The 24,475-nt window shown below is 37.6% G+C and overlaps 2 protein-coding genes across 2 annotated transcripts in view; both read left to right on the top strand.

Moving 5' to 3' along the window:
* SPR (Sex peptide receptor) overlaps positions 1 to 6,372 on the top strand; it is a 41,422-nt gene extending 35,050 nt beyond the window's left edge. The window contains exons 4-5 of the mRNA XM_068302682.1: positions 1,152 to 1,213; positions 4,153 to 6,372. Coding sequence (XP_068158783.1) covers positions 1,152 to 1,213; positions 4,153 to 4,882 — 792 coding nt within the window. The 3' untranslated portion in view covers positions 4,883 to 6,372. The remainder of the gene's footprint in view (positions 1 to 1,151; positions 1,214 to 4,152) is intronic.
* Positions 6,373 to 9,675: 3,303 nt separating this feature from the next.
* Positions 9,676 to 11,614, top strand: frma (fra mauro). Its single transcript, XM_068303160.1, has one exon. The coding sequence runs from the start codon at positions 9,683 to 9,685 to the stop codon at positions 11,564 to 11,566; it is 1,884 nt and encodes a 627-aa protein (XP_068159261.1). The 5' UTR covers positions 9,676 to 9,682; the 3' UTR covers positions 11,567 to 11,614.
* Positions 11,615 to 24,475: the final 12,861 nt, after the last annotated feature.

Genomic DNA, 24,475 nt, shown 5'->3' with positions numbered 1-24,475 from the left:
TTCCCTTGAGATTGTCATTGCCGATGCGTCTTTGGTAGCCATTTGACTTATAAGTTGGATTTCGGATCCTCAGACGAAGCGTCTTTCGGGTGTCGCATTACGTCCCAAAACTTTCTGATTTTTTGGGCCTCTTCTAGTGAAGACGGCCAATGAGTCATTAATGGGTCTTGTATCTTGGTGATGAAGGTGTGCATGTAGTTCTGGTTTTGTCTTGCAATTATGATGGCCTTTGATTCGGAAGCAATTGCGGTTTCGTTTATCTTAGCGATCCATTGATTGTGCAGGGCGTAGAGCTTCCTGTAATAAATGTCCAGCTCATCATCTCCTTGGTGTAGTTTCTTGATTTCGGCCACAATGTCGTCGGCGGTGCGCTTGTCATAATGGCCTTAAAGTCTCCTTTTTATAGTTTCCCAGCATCCGGGGCTTGCCCTCCATTCTCTCAGGATATCGCTGGCTTCCTCCCTTATTCTCCGTCGTGCGAATTACCGGGATAGTCCCAGCTATCGTGGCTCTGTTTGCAATGTCCTGAAGCGCTAACTGTGGCAAGCTGGGCCTTAAAAGTTGTGCATTGGCAAACGATCTCACTCTCTGTTGCTTACCATAATCATACGTGATACAATAGATAGACAGGACACAAGACTCCTCCTTTTAACACTCTGAACAGATTACACACTGAATTTTTAGTTGATTGTCTGGCTTAAGGTCTGGCTTAAGACTGACGATGCTCCGGAGATAGGGGCCTTAAATATACCTCACTCGGGTTGATCAATGGCTATTGATCATACCGCAACCCACTTCAGAAGTGTGAGACTCGGTCGCAGTTTCAGGTTTTCGGTATACAAAAAGAATAAGTGCTAATATTTAGTAAGAATCATAAGAGTCCTTATGATTTGTTGGTGTGTGGCTCAAGAGGTCGGTGTGTATTGATTTGGGTCGATTATTAAAAAATAGTTTACTTACATAAGTAAGTGGAATTTGGTTACATTTGTCGGATGTGTGTGTGTGTGTGGTCGGTGTTGTCACAATAAGGGCGGGTAGACTTCCTGGAACGCATTGTGTATGTAGACATACATATATATTCAGTTTGTATCTTATGTACCGTAAATCTTATATTTTGTGGCTAACACTTTTCCCCCTTTTCTCTCTTTCAGATAATGCCTGCCATGTGCCACACCATTTCCATATGGCTAACTCTGGCTTTAGCTGTACAAAGGTAAATATGCAATTAGGTTAATAAAAAGTGCCCAGCCAGGCAGCATCCAGTTAGCCAGTAAGCTTGTCATCATCATCATCATCATCATCGTCATCTGCATCTTTCGTTTGTTCATTCCATCTGCCTATCCGGCTATGACATTTTTGTCCTGTTGCTGTCCAGGACACATCCAGTTGAGTTGTCAATAAAACAAAGCCAGCAAGCAGACATTCCAAACTGCCTCACTCACTCACTAGCTGACTAAATGTCTGACTGACTTGACTTAACTTGACTTGACTGAATGACTCTATGTTCTCTGGTCTACGGTTACGGATCCGGTTTTCGGCCGTCGTTGATGTCGTCTCGTTGACTTGTCAATGGGCCAATAAATCAGCAGCAGCAGCGGCAGCCGCACACAGACTTGGATTAGAAATAAAATGTCAATGTTGTTGCCATTTCTATTTCTATTTCTATTTTCTTTGTGCAGACTATTGCCGCCTGGGGCCTACAAATTATGCTTATACAATGCGTCAACAAATTGCCTTTCCCTTAAGCTTCTTGGACTTGGACTTTAGTGACATCTTTTCCGCCCGAAAGCCAACACCTAAACAAATTATAATTACAAATAATTGCAAATAATATTAATGCATTCTCGGATTGTTTGGAAATGTCTGCTTAAAACTGAAGAATCGTTTTAAACTAAACATTTGGGGACATAACTGTGATAATTTATGCATAATTTATAGTGCAGGGAGAAGATTGCCATAGTCAAATAGGTTTAATAACACCCATTAATTTCAATTCAAAATAACTTTCATCACTTTTCTATCTATGGCTTGATGGAGGAGGATGGGAGAGGGATGGCATTTAAAATCAGATTGTAGAGTCATAAATTAAATCAACTAATATAGAGAAGGGTCGAAAAGCTGTGAATAATTTTGTGTGTACGTGTGTGTGTGTGTGTGTATGTGTGCGTGTGTGTGTTGTGCCGAGTATAAAAAACAATAAACTAATTTCAAATACGCCACATAAATCGTCCAAGTGTCGAGTGGTCCCATTTTCATCCCGCTCGCTCACCCATGAACCACTTATGTATGGAACGAAGGGCTCTAGGAGCCACGGAGCAGCATCGTCGCCGCCGCCATCGCATTGTTCTATTGTTTCAAAACAAAACACACACAGAGATCGACTGTTAGAATACCGTTTATCAATTTCCGTTTGTGTCATTTAAGAATTCTCATTTATTGTCTGATATATAAGCCAAATAACTATTCAGATCAGAATATCTTGGTCATGGATATTAATCCTGTCCATTTTGCTGCTACAGGGTATCGAAAGTAGCGAAAAATTTGTATAAAAATAGTCATAAATATTTGGTCCCATTACATTTTTGTGTTTTTTTTTTCACTTTTTTGAGGAACCATTGCGAGAGTGGACCACTTTCAAGTGGTCTACAAGGGGTTTCAATATTGACAGAAGGAGAATGGGTCGAAAATGTGTGTGTGTGTGTGTGCGTGTGTGTGTGGCTTGGTTCGGGTGTGAGTATGCCGCAAATAGCTAAATAATATTTATGTATTGAAAAGAAATGGTGTCCTCAAAGAAGAAGGGAAGAAGAGAGACCGCACTCTGTCTCTGTTCAGGACATTTTCTATAAACTGAAGCACACAGCAAAAAAAAAAAAAACAAGAGAGAAAAGAAGAAAGAAAAAGAAGTCAGAGCAAGGTGAAGGAGAAGGAGAAAAACAGCAAAAGTAGCACGATAAAAACAGTCAACCGTTTATTGTTATTGTTGTTGACAACTTATTGTGTTTTTAGAGCAAGATAGTGAAGGGGAGACAGAAAGAGAGAGTGACTGAATGGAGGGAGAGGAGCCGTGTTATGAATTAGGTCCTACTGCAGCATTTGGCAATGATAAAATGATTATTTTGCGCCGATAATTAATACTTTTTCTCATGCTTCCTTTTAAAATTTTCACAACATATTTCAAGGACATTCACAGACTGGTTTAAGACAAAAAAAATCCTGCAGTCCTACTTCATTTTATAAGCATCTCGGATCAGCAAGAGACAAAAAGTAGCAAGGGATCAAAGAAGCCTTTTAGCCCAAATTGTTTATAGAAAGACACAAAAATTGTTAGAGAAACCAATGAGAAAGTGAGAGGAATGGGAGAGACACATCGGTTCCATTTAAGGCTAAATGCCTGACAATCGTTTCGTATCGTATCGTTTCCTTTTGTTCCTCTCGGGCTCGGCTTTGTTTACTGTTATTTTGCTTTCAACTTTAATGAAATCCCCGCTTGACAAAGGTTCAATGAAAGATTGATTGAAAAACATTCTCAAGTGCCAAGTGACTGAGATGGGTGGCTGAGAGGGGGGGTAGGATCGGGTGGCTGGCTGGCTGGCACTTTGAGTGTGGGCGTGCCCATAATTATGCGCATAAATTAGGCCAAGGCTTAGACCTTGAGAATGTCCACGAAAAAAAAAAAGCCGGGTCTCTCTTCATCTCTCTCCCTCTCGATATCTGCGAATGTTGTGAATGAAGCAAAGTTCGTTGTTTTCTCTTTTGAACTTTGCTTGAAATTCTATGAAAAGTGAGAAAAAATTGACGCTGCTATGACAAATTACTTGAAATTATGAAATTATCAAGCTTAAACTTGATTAGCTTTGCCAGATTGATTCATCGCTAGAAAATTTGCATTTGACAAATTGGAATCTTAAATTGAAGCATCAGCAAATCATATTAAGTAAATTCGTTTAAGAGGGCACAAGCCGGCTAGGGATGGAATCACTCTCAGCCAACGCCATTGGAGGATAAACTTAATCGAAACCAATTTGCAATTTTCACCTTTCAACTTTCATTTTTCCATCAAAAGCGTGAAACTACTAAACTGTAGTGGTCTTTTAGGCGCTCAATAAGTTGACTATGCTAAAGAATATTTATTTTTGTTTTCTCTCTTTATAGGTACATTTACGTCTGTCATGCACCTATGGCACGCACCTGGTGCACAATGCCACGAGTAAAACGCTGCACTTTCTTTATAGCCCTTTTGGCATTTCTACATCAATTGCCACGCTTCTTCGATCGCACCTATTTGCCCATGCAAATCGAATGGCAGGGCAACGAGACGGAAGTTTGCCATCTGGAGACATCTATGTGGGTGCACGAATACATTGGCGTTGACCTATACTACACCAGTTACTATCTATTCCGTGTGCTATTCGTGCACTTGCTGCCGTGCATCATCCTGGTGACACTCAACATTCTTCTGTTCGCGGCCATGCGTCAGGCCCAGGAGCGTCGCAAGCTACTATTCCGTGAGAATCGCAAAAAGGAATGCAAAAAACTTCGTGAATCCAATTGCACCACCTTGATGTTGATAGTAGTTGTAACGGTGTTCCTTATTGCCGAAATACCCATTGCCGTTGTCACGGTCCTGCACATTGTGAGCTCGCTGATTATTGAGTTCCTTGACTATGGCATAGCCAATATATTTATAATGCTAACCAACTTCTTTTTGGTCGTAAGCTATCCCATCAACTTTGGCATCTATTGCGGCATGTCGCGACAATTCCGCGAGACCTTTAAGGAAATATTTCTGGGCCGGGTCATTGGCAAAAAGGATAACTCGTCGAAATACTCAATTGTCAATGGACCACGCACATGCACCAACACAAACGAGACGGTCCTCTAGTAATTGGTAATGCTGGTGCCACGCCGCGGTAGCAGTGATCATCATCGGAGCACCACCACAGTACGGGCCGCCCTTGCGTCGACAGTGCTGGATGAGAGATCGACTCGTGGTCAGCGCCAGCAGCATCAGCAACATCAGCAACAACAGCAGCAGCAACAGTTGCTCCCACATGTCCAGCAACGTCGCGTTAGCACCATGGACATCATAACTGAAGAGCGAAATGTTTAAATTGATTTGAGGTGAAATTGTTGTTTCTATTTTTTTTTATGTTTTTCTAAAGTCTTAAGAGAAAACTGTCCAATGAAATAAATTTCCATAATCTCTCGGTTTCAAAAATCAAAATAAAATTGTTCCCGCCCTTACAACAAATTCAATTATGAAAAAGTTTCTCACTCTGAGAAATTGAATGACAACTAAAACAAAAAGGCAAAAACTAAAATTCAATAGTAATACAAACATACATACATACATTTATAGAACATAAGCCGTGTAATTAAGCAGGTACAAGGTATGAGAACTACAAATACTTCCCCTTCCCCCCCGCCACAAGCACCCACTCCATCAAAATACCTTCCACCTGTCCATTGATATTGCCCCCTCTCCATGAGTAACTTAACAATTTGCAAATTTTGAATGTCTAAAATAAAATAACAAATATGCCAAAAAGCAAATAAATATTTGATGTCAGTTAACACACACACACCTACACACACACACACAACTCAATTGAAGTATTTTGTTTATCTGTTTGTTGGTCTATAAAACAAAATATAAAATCTAGATGCGAGGGTAATTCTACAAGTTACTACAAAACTTGAGGAATACCAAAATAATTTGTTAGGATTATCCTCATATAGAAAACAATAATATTGATAAGCATTTATTACAATTGACAGATCGATCGATCCATAGAAAGAAACCAACACGAAACAAAACTTAAAACTAACTACTAAGACTACACACAGAAATGGAAAACAATAGTTTCTCTAATCAATGGTAAACGTTTTTTTTTTTTTTTTTGGTTTAGATATATTTAACTAAGGCTTGGTAAGAAGAATCTGAAAAATCGCAGTGATATGATTACTATGAATGGGTTAGATAACAAGTAGAAATACATTTGCCTATGATAAGTATGTATATCGGAGCTGGGCATGGGCGAATATATAACTCATAAGATTGAATAACAATTGAAACCCTTAAATAAATAATTTTCTAGAACTCGTGCTCAGCTCTATTAAGAATTTCTGTATACTCCTTTGATGGCAAAACAACAACAAAAAAAACAACAACTGATGGAAAACTGAAAATAATTTTGAATCTAGTTGTTTAGGTATTTATATATACATAAAACATACATATAATATATAGGAATATTTCCTATATGTAATATATAAGTGAAGAGAAAGAAAGAAAATTGTTTATTTTTGTGTGAGACATTTGTAAATTAAATTAAAAACAAATAAAAATCTTAAAATTAGAAGAAACCAATAAAAAAAAAAAAAAAACTCATTTAAATTTGTAAACTAAATTGAGCCCCAAAAAGTTTACCAATTTAAATGATAAAATTATATACAACATGCAAATGCAAAAATAAAAAATCAAATAAAGAATCAATAAACACGAATTTCTCTTGAACTTGCATCAATGTTGTCTATGTTTTAGTCTATAAGTTTTTTTTTTGGCAACGTAGATATAACAGAAATATTCAATGTTAATAACTTGATATAAAAATTCCAATGTTTCAAATTTATGAATGTTTTTTTTAGGATCTAAGCTAAAATTGTAAGCGGACAAGAATTCGTACGCGTGTGTGAAGTGAATTCTTGTCTCTACACTTAATTATTAAATAAAGAATAAATATAAATGTTTTTGTCGGTGGTAAGTACGATTTTTTTTTGTTTTTTTTTTTGATTTGTATGTTTAATTTTTAGTTTAATTGTATATACATGAATATATTTCTTTATTGGATATATCACAACAATAAAAAATTTACAAATACATTAAAAATAAACTAACTAAATGTTACCAAGAAATAAAACAATTGTTTTTAATACGTTTGGGGGGTGGTCAAGGGGTGGTTGGTGGAGGGTGAAAATATCAACAAATTGGCACACTCTGCGTATACGTAATGTCGTTATTTGATGGTTAGCTCACTTTGCGTATACGTAATGTCGTTATTTATTTCGCTTCTTGCGTGTTTTAACAGACGTTATGATTATCATAATAATAATGATCATATTTTATATGAAATTAGTTTAATTATTAAATATATATAATCAATCGTTTGAGAAGCATTTAACAAAATTGTCGAATTCAGCAAAACTTTTCCCCCTCGAATGGGTTCTCTTTATGTGTTTCTATTCGTTTTGATTTCTAAAATTACCTGACATCCCAATTGAAATATATTATATGTGTTATGTACATATTTACATATGTCACAGGGTCAACTAAAGTTCAAATGTTTATTTCCGCTTCGTTTGAATGAAATTTTAAATTCGAAATATTAAAGTATGACAATTTGTTGGTAGTTGTTAATATACCCTTATATTAGGGGTATATTATTTCACTTAAGAGAAACCATTTTCGACTCTGTGTATAGGTAGATTTATCCTTAATCTAGCCTTATAGTAGGTACTGCATATCTCGGATTCATTCGAATCGGAACTTTACATATATAGTCCCAAGCTTTGTTAGTTTAATTTACTGTGAAAATCTTAATCAGGATCGAAAAACATTATCAAATACGATCAGGAAATCAGATCAGCAAATATATCCTAGTTTTAAATCGATTATCAAAATCGACGAGACGCACAAGATTGATAGCTAAATAAGAAGAATCTTTCAAATGAAGGGTATTAAAACTTTAACATACTTGTCCTGAGAATAATCTTTAGTCATTTTCTTTTTTCTTTATAATATCAAATACTTAAACCTAAATTTTACTGGTAAATCTTACGGACGTAATTTTGCCGAAAAGCTAAAATGAAATTTTTGAGGCTACATGCAACACGCATAACTCACACACACACACACACATACACACAAGCACGCTGCGGTGGCCCCATTCAAAATTTAATGCAGTTTGCTTCAGGGGTGGTGTTGCTGGTGGTGTTGATGAGGGGAACGAAGTGAGTTTGAGAAAAGTTTTTCCTTAAACACTTGGCACCAGTTGCCAGAGGAATGAGGAAGTGAAGTGCTGCAAAACTTTAGCACGTGGCATGTGTTTTTTGTGGATAAAAATGTCCTTAAAAAATCTGACGAATGCAAGCTCCAGTTGCAGTTTTAACAAACTACATGCCTCAAGGTTTTTACACCCACACAAAGATGACAAGGATAAAAGAGGAGAGCAAACAGGGAGGGACTAGCATGGGGATGAGTACAAGAGAGGGAAAGCATTTATTATGTAAAATGTGTTAAGCCTTTTTTGTTTCGTTTTTTTGTTTTTCGGTTGGGACACAAAAATATTGCCTCAAGCCTCATTTATTTTACTCAAAATTGATTGACGCCTCGCAGCTTCTCCCCCCGAAAAACAAGAGAGAAAAAACAAAATAAAAACCCATAGCAAACCCCGCATCACCCATCTAAACAACGTGAAGTTTCACATCAAATGTAAACAACAACAAAATTAATGGAGAGCGTGGGAGAGCAGAAGATAGAGACAGAGAGATACTGATGGAGACAGAGACAGAGAGAGAAACAAAGAGCCGGCGAGATGGCAAAGGCAAGCGAGAGGAGATAATCAATCAGAAAGCTGCTTATTGCCTTTTCAAAATGCGTCTAACAAAATAAATAAAAGTCAAAGCGACAATGTATGTGGCGTGTGTGGCATGTGGCAAATGGAGTTCCTATCCCACCCCAACGATTCACCATACTGGCAAGGACCCTACCAGGTCCAAGTCAATGCCAATCAAATTCTGGTCCAAGCATTGGGCCCTTGCTGCCTTGTCTGGTTAGGCCTCTAATACTAATTTAATGCCTGCGTGTGGCTTATGCCTGTCTGGTCCGACGTTGGGTCTATCTATTTATCTGTCTGTCTCTCTCGCTCTGGCTCTCTTTCTGTCCCCTGCCATTACTCTATCAGGAGAGAAAATATGTCAGTGGCTATATGTGTGTATGTGTGACTAAGCCTCTAATAATGCCCAAGTATCAATAAACCGTATATAAACAAAGGCAATTAGGTTTTTCAGCATTGCTTTTGCTATTGTTTGTATGTTGTCAGTCGCTAATTAATTTTCAATTGAATTTATGCGTCTCACACACACACACACACACACACAGACACCCCAATGGATTAGGCCTTGTGCTTGCAGACAGATCAACACAACAACAAAGACATCAAGCGAAATAAATCTCACGCAAAAGCAAAAAAAAAAAAAAGAGAAGGGGGAACAGAACTTTTCACTTTCAAATCCTCCCATCCTATTCCAAACATTTCTATAGTTAGGCAATTAACTGTCTGTGACAAATACCTGTATAGCCATCTCTCTTTCACTCCTTGTCGTGGCTAAAAGCCAAGAAATTACGTATACGAGGTGTGTTCCAATAGCTAAAGTGATTTATTGAGAGAACTGAACCGGTCAAAGTTTTCCATATATAACTGATCGAAATATATCTATTAAAGATCAGATCTCTCTCTCTCTCTTTTTCTCTCTCTGTCTTCTGCTCTCTTTTTTGAGACTCTTTAGTATTTACTGATAATGAATGGGGTTATCAGACGTCTCTCACTCACATCTGATTGTAGATAGCATCGATCGATCGATCGATGATCGATTTCAGTTCAAGTTTAAATTCTCGAGAATAATGTGGTGCATAAACATCAACATCATCATCATTATCTGCATTACAATTATCATTGGCAGTGGCAGCAACAAATTGTTGTCGCTACTCGAGCTGCCCGAATCCATATCACCTCACATCGATCCCAAAACTGATCCATGCAAAGATTTCTACAACTTCGCTTGCGGCAATTGGGCAAAGGTGTATCGGGATCGATCCTTTCGCAGTCAAGTGGATAAATTGGATTATGTCTTCAATAGGCGTCTAGCTGATTTATTGGAAGAAGAGGAGGCGTATAATGAAAAGCAGAATACATCTATTGAAAAACTTCTGAAGACCAACTATAAGTCATGTAGGAAACTAAGTCGTGAGGCATATAAGCCTGATAAATTTGTCAATTTTCTTATCGATTGGAGTGGCAAAAACAAACGGAATGAACCGAATTGGAAGAGACTTCTTGGCGTATTGATGAACTTTGGCCTAAGTCAAGTACTTGGCAAGCACTTGAATACTCTGGATATAGATAAACATCGTTGGTTAACTCACATTCAACCATTTTGGCCACAATTTTGGCAAGAAAATAATGAAGAAACTCAAAGTGTGATCTTGCAACCTCTTCGAGGACAGCAATTTCAGCGTTTATTTCAGAAATTGCATCTTAATTTGGATAATAGAAATCTATGGCGCCGTATCAAACACTTGGAGAAGCAAATAACACAGATTGAACAAGATGATATTGGCACCGAGAGTGCCATTGGTCTACCAGTCAATTGGATATTACCTCTGTCAAAGAATTTTTCAGCACCAACTGAAAAATACCTGCAACGCCTCAACCACTTGCTGAGTCAACAATCACCGGGCTTGTTGGCTCCTTATCTACTCCTGCGACTGCAACATCGTTTGGAATATTCCCTTGAAGTCTCGCCGCGATTCTCCCGTTTGCCCTGCTCGACTCAGACACGACAATTTCTAACCCATGCAGCCGTATGGCTAATGGCAAGATCAGAAAATTTTGAAAGTTGGGATTTTCTAATGCAAAAAGTTTTCACAGATATCAAGCAAGAATTTCGACTGGAACTGATTCAGAATCGTAACCATTTTCCTAAAGAATCCCAGCAGTTTCTTTACGATAAACTTGACAAAATGAGACTGCGACTCAGTGTTTTACCATACGGTGTTAGAGGATCCGACTTGGAGCAGCTTCTAATGAAATACTATGAGAATCTTGCCTTGAATGATTCCGACTATTATGGCAATCTGTTAAAATTGATTAATCACATTGATTTTTGGTCGAGTCGGAGTAGAGTTTCGGAAGACTTTTATGTAGTTCAGCCCGATGACTATGGTAGTTTTGCCTCACCCTTTTTTCTACCGCAGAGCAATGAAATGATCTTGCCGCTATCTCTATTAGGTCCATCCCTGTCTGGAGCCAATCAATCAAACATATGGATATATAGTTCTTTAGGGTTTCTCATAGGTCATGAACTTTCCCATGGTTTTACGCCCAACTTTGCTTTTCTTTACGATAGTCGGGGCAATCGCATGATTGATCAAATGGAAACTACTCCAAGATTTCGGGAAAAAGGAAAATGTTTGCTAGATCTTTACGGTGACATGGCTGATGAGAAATTTGCCGATTTAATGGGCCTAACCATGGCATTTAAAGCCTATGCCAAAATTGAGTCACATCCTTTAACTAAACGAGAACGTCAACAGTTTTTTCTCAACTTTGCTCAGTTCTTTTGCGAGGATAAAGACGAATTGGATAGTGATACCAATGAGGAGCATGGCGGCAATAGAGAACGAGTCAACGAGGCCATGGAAAATTTGTCAACTTTTCGGCAATCCTTTCATTGTGAAGGACTTGTGAAAAAGGGTAGACCATCTACAAAATGTAAATTGTATTAGACCAAAGCAATTTTTAAGCTTCAAGCTGAAATAAAATTCTCCTTGACACTGGCTTGGGCAATCTTGTTAATGGTTTTCCTTGGTTTAATTATGTTTGACTTTGGGTTTTCCGCAAAAGCTTGGGAAATGTTGTCGAAAACCGCAGCTATGTAGTAGTTCACCTGATTGTCAGTTGGTTTACAAAGCAAATATTTGGCATGGACCCTTTCCCCACCTGCACACCCTGCACACATCTCGCATCATTCGCAGCTAATTAGGCAAAACAAAGGGTCATCCCATGGAATCTATCTAGCTCTCGACGAGACCGCATATCCAGAATTGATAGCTGAACCACAGTTGATTGCGGTTTAATGGCAAACTGCAGATGCAATTATACGGCACAGCTGCTCGGAGACTAACTTTACTTTTGTTGGTTAATCAATATGTCATCTCACCTCAAAAATGTTGAGAATTTAATATTCGATTCAAGGTCCTTGCAGAAAGTATGTGCGAAGACTTTAAAAACTTGTATAGAGTTTTGGGATATGTTGAACTTGAACTTCCTTAAAGGTTCAGAAGGTTACTTGGACACTTCCATAACTTCTGTGGGACTCGCATTGACCTGGTCTAAGCTAAAATGAGACGAGCTTCTTAATAAATTGATATGCCTGATATTGTTTGTTATCCTTTTTTTTTTGCAAAACTTAATTGCATTTTGTTTTGGGTCAAGATTTTGGGTTAGATGTTTTGTTGTCTGTTTGCTGTTTGTTGTTGTTTGTGTTAATATTTGTTGAGGCAACATTTGTCTGCGGTTTGTCTGAGCATTTTGTGCTGTGGGTTTTTATGTTCTTAATTGCCGAAAGGAGAGCAACATTTTGGCAACATTTCATTATTTCATTTAGTTTATGTATTTTGTTTGCGGTTGCTTTTTTCCTTTATTTCTGCAATTTACATTCTCTAGAATTCGCTTTCTGCTCTCGCTCGCTCTCTGGGGCTCTATTCCTTTTTGTCTCTATGGATGCCATCATTCATCATCTTTTAATAGTCAACTATGACCATACAAATATTATGCGATAAGCAGGAGTGGATTGTGGAGGTTTCGGCTTTGTGAAGGGCGGCTTTGGTATTATGCATGACTTTGCACATTTTCTTGGTCGCATTTTCATTGCTGGAATTTTTGTGTGGCCAAGTGGCAAATTATCCCCAAAAAGGAGCTTTTTTCTCACCATTTTCCCCTCTTACACTTTCTCTCTCTGTGAGTGTGTGTGTGTGTCTCACCCTAACACTTTATAAATTAGTAGCAGTTTTAGTGGGGTGAACTAAGCCAACTAGAATGGGAGAGACTGAGAGTAACATTTGTCACGCACTCACAATCAAAAGGTGTTTCTAATTTATGAATCAACATAATTAGCTTTAATAACGTGCTGCCTGAAATTTGCCCCAAAAAAAAAAAAACCATATGGCCATAGACAGACATAAAGAAAGAGAGAGAGAGAGAGAGATAGAGAGTGAGGAAATGGGGCTTTGGCAGTTGCTTGTCAATTTGTCATTTGACATTCACCGTATTCATTAGGCAAAAGCATGTTGCAGGTAATTTTTCTTTTTCTGTTTATTTATATTTTGGCCTTACCTAAGCAGTAGCAACAACAACAACAAGAACAACAACAACAAGAACAACATCTTTCAAGTTGCCAGGGCCAGTTGCCAACATGGCTACAAATATTGAAATCCTATACAAGATATTATTATGTATCATTCAATTAATTAGTTAGCATTTGTTTAGACTTATGTATGTACATGTACATACATACACACATACATACATACATACACACATACATACATATGCAGGTAAAGTTAATGATTAACTTCTCAATTTCTTTCGTTTCTCGAAAGTCTCAGACCTACAAATGTATGTATGTATAACGCCCTAAAAACCACCCAACCACCCACTTATCCACTCATACGCCTCCTGATGGGGGGGAGTGGCGTCAGCAATTGTTGTACAGTTGCCAGGGTAATGCATTGAAATCCTAAATAAACCAAAAAACATCATTATATTAATGAGAGCAAAGATGATGGCAAAGCATCAGCATTCTTTTGATTTGTTACAAAAATTGATTGCACGAAAGAAGAAAAAAAATAACATGAAAAAGTTCATCACAAGTTTGGATCCATGCCTATACATATGTACATGTATATATATATATATATATGTATACCCACTTATGCATAACTTGATTAAGTCTCAAGCGATTATGGCAACAATTTTCTTTCTATCCCAGTTACTCTACTTATATCAAATGGCAAATCCTTCAATTTGGCAAAGTAACTAACTCAAGTGAATAACTAAGAACTCATATAAATCTGAATGTCTTGTACATGTTTCGATTTATCATAAAGCCATCGAATAGAAAAGTAAAGCAAGTAGAACTCAAAACTATCCGAAATGATTGTCATAATTGGAACACACTTTGTTTATTATTAAGTATATAACTTTAGCGTCAAATAATTGCAGTTTCAGTCCAAAGAGATTTTAGTTTTAATAACAGCTTAGCCAGTCGGTGGCACCATTAAAACTTTTGTACTATAGCCGGGCTGCCATGGCACAATCCTCAAAACTAGGCACAGGTTGTCTCTCGTCTCGTGTCTCTTTGCATTGTTGTATAACAAAATTTGCTAGTGGCTTGGTCAGCAAATGCTACGGGTCCTACGGTTCATAGCTTTCACATTGGACAAAGATCTTCGTAAATCTATATTTTAGTTAGTTTCGATTCCGTTACTGGGTTTGGTCTACAATTAATAATTCCATCAGGCAACATGGGTATAGAGATTACTGTCTATTTATTTAAGTTGCTTTCGGTATTTCGGTTCTTTCTAGATGGCTAGGGCTAGATTCATAACCTTTTTCCAAATTTTGTTTTCTTTTTGCGCCATATTTGCTATTCAGCTGAAGGCTACTTGCTAATGTTTTCTAATTTAATTACAGTCATAGAGTGTAAAGGGCTTCACTCCCAAACCCCAACCCCATTCCCATTCCCATCGTCATCTCCATCCCCATCTCTGATCATCAACATCATACTGGCTAAAAACTGTGGGGGCAAACGACCAGCAGCGGCGGTCTGGTTGAGTCAACAACAAAAATTTGCATTCGAGGACAAAGTGGCAAGTGGCAAGTGTAGATTTCACATTTGCAAAACGTCGGGTAAGGTGAGAGGGTAATGGGAAGCAGTAAAAGGCTGGTTAACATGATAATAGTAGAGCAGGGAAAACTACTTTCTGTGTGTGTGTGTGTGTGTGTGTGAGAGTCAACACAGCTGCATTTATGGTGTGCATTTTGTGTTTGTATTCGGGTTGGCCGTCATTGTCGAGCTCAGCCACGGCAAAGAGAGCGATGCAAAAACATTGAGTAAAGAGCTTCGGGGTTTTTTAAGGTAAACCAACGACAAGGACTGCAACTACCAAACTGCCGACTGTTATAAAGTTAACTCTACATATTAGAAATGATGCAGTCTGTTGCAGCTGGTTAAATGGCGGCAAAGTACACACACACACACACACACGCACACACAAAAGCGTTTTACCTCCAAAAATATACACAAAAATGGTGAAAGATTTCCCTGATTTTCCCATGCAAATCCATACATCATAGGCACAAGTTCAATCGCTCTAGTTTCCTCTCACTCTCCTCCTCTTTAAAGTCCATTACTGAGGGAGACCCTTGTCCGTGGCTTAACTGATTGAAAATTTAAATGAAATGATGCCAACAAATTGATACGAAAAAAAATAGAATAAACAGTTTTAAGCCTAGCCACGTTTCAGTGTAAATTGTTCAATCAGAATGCCCAAAGGAAATGACAAGTTGTATGAACAGTTTTCTAGTCTAGTCTAGTCTAGACTTAGTTCACATAATTATCGAAATTCTAAAGCTTAGAACGGAAATTGAGGCAAAAAAAAAAATAAGAGAGACGCAGAAAAACGGAAAAGAGACCCAAAAAAAGTAAATAGAAGAAAAATAAACGTAAACGTAAACGTAAACTTTCACCCGGATAGTGTTTACAATTTAATTTCCTAGAGCCACACACACAATCGCACACACACTCGCACACCCAGGGAAAACTACAAACAAACTGCGGCGCACTTGATTGCCGCTAAGGAAATGAAATTAGAATTGTTGGCGCTCGAGAGGAGAGGCGAGCAAAAAGTCACCGAAAAATGAGAGTTGGTAATGAAAAGTTTCGCCTGTATGTGACTTGACTGAAAAATTTCACTTTGCTTGACTTTTCATTCTATCTGTCTGCCTCTACTTCTCCCCTACCACTCTCTCTCTCGCTCTCTCACCATCCTTCACACTCTTTGGCGGGAATTTTCATTTTTGGCCTGCAGTTTGCCTGACAAATTGTTGTTAAAAAATTCTTAATTACTTGCAAATGAGTTTGAGAGAAAATGAGTTGAGCTGACACACACACAAACACACACACACACACAGAGACATAAAGATCATTAGGCTAATAACTAGAGGGAAATAGAAAGACTAGACAACTACTTGAAAAGTGAAAAAATTTGAAAAGAAGTTGGCAATTTAAAATCAAAGTTATCAAGATGTCAAGGTGATGGACCGACCGAACCCTCTTTGAGCTCCTCACCCCCCTCCGAAGGAAATTCTAAATCAAAATGAAGTTGTTGTCATTGCTGATGATGATGATGATGATGATGATGATGACATGTTGCGAGGGGTGAATTGCCATTGCTGTGATGGGGGCCAACGGCATCGCTGATTTTTAAAATTTAGTTGAAATCGAACAATTTTCTTTGACAATATATTGAACTGTTGTACCCTAAATAGCCTGAGTTGTTGCTGCCTTCTGATCGACTTCGTTCATCCTGTTTGTTTATTTCAATTTTCAAGTTGTAAGTTGAAAAATTGTCGTGGCTGTGTGTGAAAAGTGTCGTATTTTGTTAGCTAGCTTAAATATTCATTTACCTAAAAGGGTATATCGATTTCGACCTTTTAAGCTTAACTATCTTAAATTTATTTCAGTTTATTCTTTTCATCAGTTTTTGTTTTTTTTTCTTGTCGTTTGTCTGGGCTTGTTTTGGCTCATGTCCTTGGCCCTCGCTCTCTATCTGGTTGTGTGTGTGTGAGACACACGCAATACTCGCTCACACGTCAAAGTCAAATTATGCTAATCAGGACGGAGACACGGCAACTTGGAGCAACTTGGTATTGAAGAAGGTGGAAACGGAGATGGAGATGGAGATGTGAGGCTTTAACAATTTCGCGTAATCGATTACTGGCAACACTGAGAATGAATACATGAATGGCACGATTGAATTTATATAGCATGTCCCCCTAGCTCATCCTTCTGACTAAATGTAAAGCCTTAAAGTAGGCTACATAAAAATCTTGATACGTAAGGCAAGAAACTTTTTCGCAGACTTTATTTCAATCAAATTTTGAAAGCATTTCGAAAACATTTCCATGTTTCATCTAATCAATTTTTGTTCCCCACCTTTTGACGTTTTTCTCTCGTTTTCTCTTTCTCTCCATTACTTTGTCATCATGTGATTGTACAAAATTCTCATGTACCATGTCCTCCTCTGTTTTTTGTTGTGTTGTGTTGTGTTTGTCTGTTGTTGGTTGTATCTCGTTTCATTTCATTCTGTTCTTGTGTCTCGTTTTTATATCCTGAGTAGGAGCTTGTCACATCGATGATGTGCAAATGCCGAACAACACATAAACAAAGTATGTGTAATAAAAGTAAAATTTGTCAAGAGAATTGACTGCATTTTTATATTGTACAAGAACAACGATGAATAACATACACACACACACAGACACACAAACAGACACACACTCACACGGCAAATAGCAAAACGAAACAGCAGAAAACGAGCAAAGAAAAAAAACACAACATCAATTTATGCGAGGCCAGCCGCAGATAAAGCATGAAAATGGCATTGCAATGCATCACTGAGCAGTTTCTGGGCAGAAGAGAGTATGGGATAGAGACAGGGAGGCAGGGCGGCTGGCTGCTGGCTGATGATGATGGTAGGTGTGGCAAAATGGGGGCGTGGCTCTATCTACTATACACAATGAATGAAACCAAAAACTCAATGTGGTGACGCTTTGTCTGCCAGCATGGAGGAGAGCATCTAAATTGACAGTGTCATCAGGTTTGAAGTGTTGCTCTCCACTTGTCATCGACTGATAACTGGAAAAGTGCTGGGCTAAAAAGAAACCAGAGACTGACAGAGAGACCATCCCAAAATGAGGCAACATGTGTTGGTGTGTGTGTGTGTGTCTGTCAAGTATGTTGTATCAAAAAATTATTAGCAATTTGTGCTAGTCATGCCCTATCTGAGGCAAGACTAGAACCAAGAAGTCGCTAAATTATAAATGTAGCTTTAGTTGATTACACGACTTCATATTAAGCTCTAGGGCCAAAATCTCAACAAAAATTTGACATTTGCGAAATAAATATATGACTGACAGTCAACTTCAGCTTTTATCTAAAATATCTGCTCAATGCTAGGAATAAGCATCTACATATATGTATCTAGGGGGATCTAGGATCTAGGGGGTATCAATATTTGGAATAATTTTTAACTTTTGTCATATCGTTATACTTAAAACTAGTGAGTCCTCAAAGTGCTCGATCATATTTGATCGATTTCTAATACTTTTTCTTTGTTAGCCAAAAACCTGAATTCTCTCTTGGGATATTTCCCGAATTTCGATTTAGATAATGAAACTTAAACATAATCGAATAAGTACTTATTATGTTAAAACTTTATATAAATTTGGATAAATTTGTCATAAATTAAACAATCACATGAAAGTAAGTTTTAAAAGCAAATAAACCAAACACTTATCCATGTTGATGATATCTTCAAGTAAGCATCTACAATAAAGTCTTTAAGGCGTCTACGAATTTGATGTAGTGTGAGTGAGTGAGTGTGTGTGTGAGTGCTGAGATAATCACTTGGTTTTATATTAGTAGCACTTTGGTCAACTTTTTGCAATTTAGATATAATCACTGTTACTTAGCTGACTTGAACTAAACTAAGACATTTCTCTGTCTCATTTCCAGCCTGAAGCAACGATAGAAGGACAAAAATACGAAATCCAAGAGCAAAAGAAAAAAAAGGTGCTTAGCCCCTGGCAACCTGTCTCGGCCTCCCTTGCCCCATCTCCATCAGGCAGCAACTTTAGCTCTCTGGCCAGGTAATTACTTAATGTAAACGGAACCCTCCTCCGGCCACCCCCCAGACCACTCGTATTTCGCTCTCTCCAGAGACTCCTTCGCCTCAGTACGCCATTTAAAAACCCTCCAGCATTATGTTCACTTGGACTACAGAGATTGCATTCAGTTTCGCTGAGACAAAGTTGTTTTATAGTTGAAAAAACATTTTAATTTCCTTGTTTTGCAGATGGTAAAACTGCGGCAAACAAAACACGAAAAAAAGGACACGAAATGAAGGAAAACTTTGTTGACATATTCGTAAGGAGAAATCTTCTCAAAATTTTAAATGAGATTGAGTAATGATGCCAGTCGAGCACAAAAAAAAAAAAAAACAAAACAAAGAACAGAAAAAAAAAACAAAAATCACGCAGACATATGGGAGTAGAATGATGATGAGAATGATGTGACTGACTGATGGCTGGTGGGCTGAGGGGAATGAATAAGAGGTACGACGAGTATGTGACACGTCAACGACATATTCCAGCAGGACAGCGGGAGAGAGTGAGAGAGAGGGAGACAGAAGAAGAGTCAAGGAGTGGGACTACAAGTGGGAAGGAGTCTCTTGCTCCATTTGCAGGCATTTATATGTGTCACCATGTCAGGGCCAGACATCAATCACATTTTGAGTTATTTGTCAGTTGAATTTTTGGGTTACTAAATCTCTGACAGGAATGGAGTTCGGAGTAAACTCCTCTAGTTTAAGGCAAAGGCACTTCATATGCTTTAGATTAACTTCAATGTGATCAAATCACCTGCTACCCTGTAGACCAGAGATTTCAGTCTGAAGTTTATGAATTGCAGATGATTATTATGCCCCTGTTCTATGTGCCATAAATTACAGGGTATACACTCACACACTAAGCCCATAGGCATAACTCTGACATTTATAACTTAGCCCCTGAACTAAAAGGGAACTTCTCCCTTTCTCTCTCTCTCTCCCACTCTCTCTCCCAGTCCCTTTTTTGTTTCGTCTTAAGTGTTGGGTGTGTTAACCATTTGTCTTATTTTGCTCTCCCCCTTCCCCATTACTCACATACACCTCCTTCCTTGCCCAAGCCTTGTTCATCATTCAATGTCCTTGTTAAAGTCTATTTTTAGGCGTAACAAAAACAGTAAATTAAAAAATTATGCAAAATTCTTTTCCACATTTTTTGTTCCCAACAACTACACTAAACATAAAGGAAAAAAAATAAAATAAATAAATACGTTAAACAACAACAAAAAATTTGTTAAATATATGCCAAAACACGTACGTTAAAGCGAACGAGAAAGATGCGAAGAGGTGACAAGCAGGACGAATCGCCAGGACTCTTTGCATATGCAAAATGAGTTTCCTTTTTTTTTTTTTTTGGTTGCTCTCCCCCATTTGGGTTTATTCTTTTCCCAATTTTGTTTTCATTTTGTTTTTTAACCCCATATTTATTTATATTATTAAAGTTTCCCTTCCAATCCAATTAGTGTGCACAAAGTTAAACAACTATTGATGCATTGAAAATATAAATATAAAAAAAAAAAAACAGAAATAAAAAAATATTATCTAGACATTTGACAATTTGACAATAATTGTTCAGTCAGCCATATACTTTAAATCAACAAATGTAATGAGAAAATGTCATTAAGAGTGAACAAAAAACCATAACAAAACAAAAAATGAAAAAAATCATTCAAATAGAAAACATTCTAAACGTTAAAATGTGAATAACTAAATCTAATTAAGTATATTAATCAGAACAAATTGATTTTCCAATGAAATTACCTAATTATTTATTTAAAACAGATAGTTATTAGGTTAAGATTTAAGTAACTAACTAGGAATTTGGCTAACCACAGTTTTAATATCCTTAATCACCTAATATCAGATGAAGCTTCACGAGATATGATATAAGCCCTATAAAGTATGCTACAAAAAGCAAGAGAGCAAGGATCAAAGAGTATTGAAACTTCAGCTTAACTTGGTCTTTTGATTTCTTATTATTTTTAATATTTTTCCAGCGATTTACATTTAAATTACATATTTATTTCCATGGTTAACTAGCTCAATTATTCAATCATTCATTTCCATTTCGATTACGAATTTCATTTACAATTCTCTCCCTCTCTCTCTCTTCTTCAATGATATGCAATACCCGTTGGTAGTGGCTCGTAACTTGCAACTTGCAACTTGCCACATGCCACATGCCACTTGCATTACAGACACAAACCTTTCGCATCGATTACCATCCACTCTGAGGCTCTTTGTCTGCACACAAATTATATGTGTGTGTGTGTATGTGTGTGTGTGTTTTGATGTTAGTTTGAGGATGGCTTGAAATATGATTACCAATCAGTATTATAATCAATTTAATTTGCAATAATTATTAGAATTCTTAGAACTTTAAGCTTTAAGGCTTAATATTATATACAAATACTTTAAAGGCAACTTTTCGGTCAGAGCCTTGTGACCTTGACTCGGTCTTATGTAACATATGAAGCGGAACGAGCTTTAAATGTAACAATTTTGAAAGCAAGCAGCAGCCATTAAAGTCGTATGAACTGACACATAAGCCAAGACAATGGGAAGTTGCCGGCGAGTGGAGCCATTAAATTTGATATACGACAATAAGTGTAAGGATAATGCGTGGATGAAGCCGGCAAAAGGCAGCAGGCATCAGACATCACACAGCAGCAGGAACAATGTAGAAATGCCACCACTCATGGCCATAAATTAATGAACCACGAACCACGAGCCACAAGCCAGACTCGGTTTGATTCCTAAACAAAGTCAAGGGATCATTTATGGTTTACAAGCGCTCTGAGCGAAGTAGTTTCTAGATACATATATATTTAGATATTTACCTTTAATTCAAATTAATATAAAATGCTTAAGCTTTCAAAATGTAAAATTCTAAACAAAAGTTTTTCTCTAACTAAGCCGTTTTCCAAGGCTTAAGCTATTAGAATTTATATTTTGTTTGTTTTTTTCCCTTGAAGAAAATATAAGTTTTATGCAAATCGAAAGCAATTTGAATTTAGTAACTTTGATTTCAACATGGTCAGAGCAATAATAGAAATACCCAGAGACTTGGATAAATAGAATATAGGTAGAAAGGGCAAAAGGGAGAGAAAGAGAGAGAGGGAGAAAAAAAAAAAAACAAGAGGTCTTAAGCCTTTAAGTTGGCAATTACAATGAAAATTGATTTTATTTTCGCCTCGGCACAAGCATTTTTAGGGCAATTGTTTTGGTTTGGCTTAGTCTAGTGTCAACCTCCCACATTTTCCGGCCGTCCGTTTACCTTCTCCTCTTCTCCACCAAACGCTAAGCATCCTAATGCCTAGAACCACTGACTACAGACTATTCTCCCGGGAGAGAGAGACTCTTTCACAACTGCTGCTGTCGCTGTTGAATTTTTTATGAAAGACTCAGCTGTCTGGGCATTTTTGCTATTGTTTGTTGTCATCATCATACTCATCCTCATCGTCATCGTCATCGTCATCGTCATTGTCGACCAAAGTGCCGAATGTATGTACATAATGCTAACCTTCCCTTTCCCTTTCCCCCCACTCATTCCTTCCTTCAGAACAACTGCTTTTCCCAGCACCTAATGTGGCATGTGGATTAAGGCTTAGTTTATCAGTAGCGTTTTTCCACTGACAACAATGTCAAGGTCAAGCCCATAAGCTGAGGCTCTGAATCTCTGCCGATATTAGCTATCACATTGCACTGCAAAAAAAGGAAAACCGAATTCAATCTCACATTCTCCTAGGCAAATAGGCAAATTTCGTGCAGTGTATTGACCAGCTGGTGCCTAAGATGCGTACTTTTCAACAACGTTAGCTATTAACATACAATCAAACGACTTACTTCTGCCCACCGCCTTCCTCACAGTCACCAAGTCTCCAGAGCATTCAGCAAATCACATGCTTTAATTTCGACCCTCAACATTTATGGATCATATTATTCACTCATTGTCTGAGTTTGGTGTAGAATGCTGGCCATAATGAGTGCATTTTATGGGTCAGACTGGTCTGCCGTTGCCAGTGTTGGTTAATGAGATGAGAACACGGCGCATTTGCCATATAGAAACAGTATAAAAATTTCCATTTTTTATCCATGACAAATATTCGATATTCTGTTCATGTAGGGGTTTTTCTCTCTCTTTCATTCTCTCCCTCTCTCTCTCTCTGATTTGTGGTTGCTTTTGCCATTTAAAATAACAATTGTAATAAGGTTTTACGTGATTTTACTTCAATTTCGCAATTGGCATGATGCCCGATGATGATAATGATGACCATGATGCTGATGATGAGGTTGATTGTGCAGGTGTTTGGCACTATTGAATGGCATCAGCATTTCTAATGCAGTTTGATATGCTTCATCGGCATCATCATTTCATGCCAAGAAGTCGTTGGCAACAATTTTTTATTATTATTTTTTTCCATTTCAGATTTTCTTTTTCGCTTTTTGTTACTAAATGAACTGCAATTTGTATAAATATTGAAGGAAGCTCGAAAGCAGGAAGCGGACCAAGGATATGAATGAGTGGCGGGTGGGCTAGGATATTTGATGCCTTGTTAGCACAACGTTTTCATCCTTTTGGATTCAGTTGCCAGTTGTAAACTCAAACTCCCTCTTGTGCAGAGCAATGCAATTATGCAATTTATGAAATTACAGCAGACACACACAAACACACACACACACATACATTGATAAGGCGGAAGGGGAGCCAAAACTGTGATGATGATGGAAAATACTCTATAGCCATTCAGTGAGACATCCTTTCAGAAGACCCCCTCCCAATCAAATTATCAGTTACACAAACTAACAATTTCTCTTTCCACCACTTTCTCCCATCATGATTGGAGAATTTTCCCTGTGTGTGTGTGTGTGTGCGTGTGTTTGTGTGTGAATGTGTGACTGAGATCACATTTCTATTTGCCCATATATATATATATATATATATTTGTAAGAGTCAACTGATTCGAGATAAATTGCAAGGCATAAAGAAAGACAAAAATTATATGTAAGTAGTTATTTAGCAAGTGCAAGAAAAATGCTTGGAAATCATGACTTTAAAAGAAAGTTATTTCGCATTTGACTAAAGTAACAATAAAAATACTAGATTTTCCAAGCAAAAGACTTTAAAAAAAGCCTTTCGAAGCGCAAGGAGTCCTTTAATTTGTTTGGCATTTAATATTTTATGGGAATTAAACCAACTAAACAAAATGAAAAATGTAAACCAAGCGAACAAAAAGAGATTTTGTTGTTGTTTCTTTTGTAGTTATGGGAAATTTGATTGATTGTTAGGGGAACTTTAATATTCTGATTGGTAAAATAAATGATCAGCAAGCAAACCAAACAAGAATTTTATTAGCCGATTCCGAGAGGAAACTTTGTTGCTCTACTTCTACATACACAATCTGCTGGCATTTCCATGGCATCTTTTGTACATAAATATAATTCTATGGACGTGGATGGTATGATCATAAAATGCAGCAGCAACAACTGCATCAATGTTGCCCTCAGTACTGTGTGTATGTGTGTGTGTGTGTGTTTGGGTATGTGTTGCTGCAAAGAGGTGTGGCTGAGGTAAGTAGCAGAGCGGTAGAGAAACATTGTAGCCAAATTGCTTGAATATCTGTCTCGAATCATAGCATACTTTTCAGCGCTTTTAATTTTCATTGCAGTCATCATGATGAGAAGTAA

Source organism: Drosophila tropicalis, unplaced genomic scaffold, assembly GCF_018151085.1.
Source record: "Drosophila tropicalis isolate 14030-0801.00 unplaced genomic scaffold, ASM1815108v1 contig_158, whole genome shotgun sequence".
In the NCBI taxonomy this organism is placed as follows: Eukaryota; Metazoa; Arthropoda; class Insecta; order Diptera; family Drosophilidae; genus Drosophila; species Drosophila tropicalis.
The sequence above is the reverse complement of the archived record's forward strand: the minus strand, read 5'-3'. Positions and strand labels throughout refer to the sequence as shown.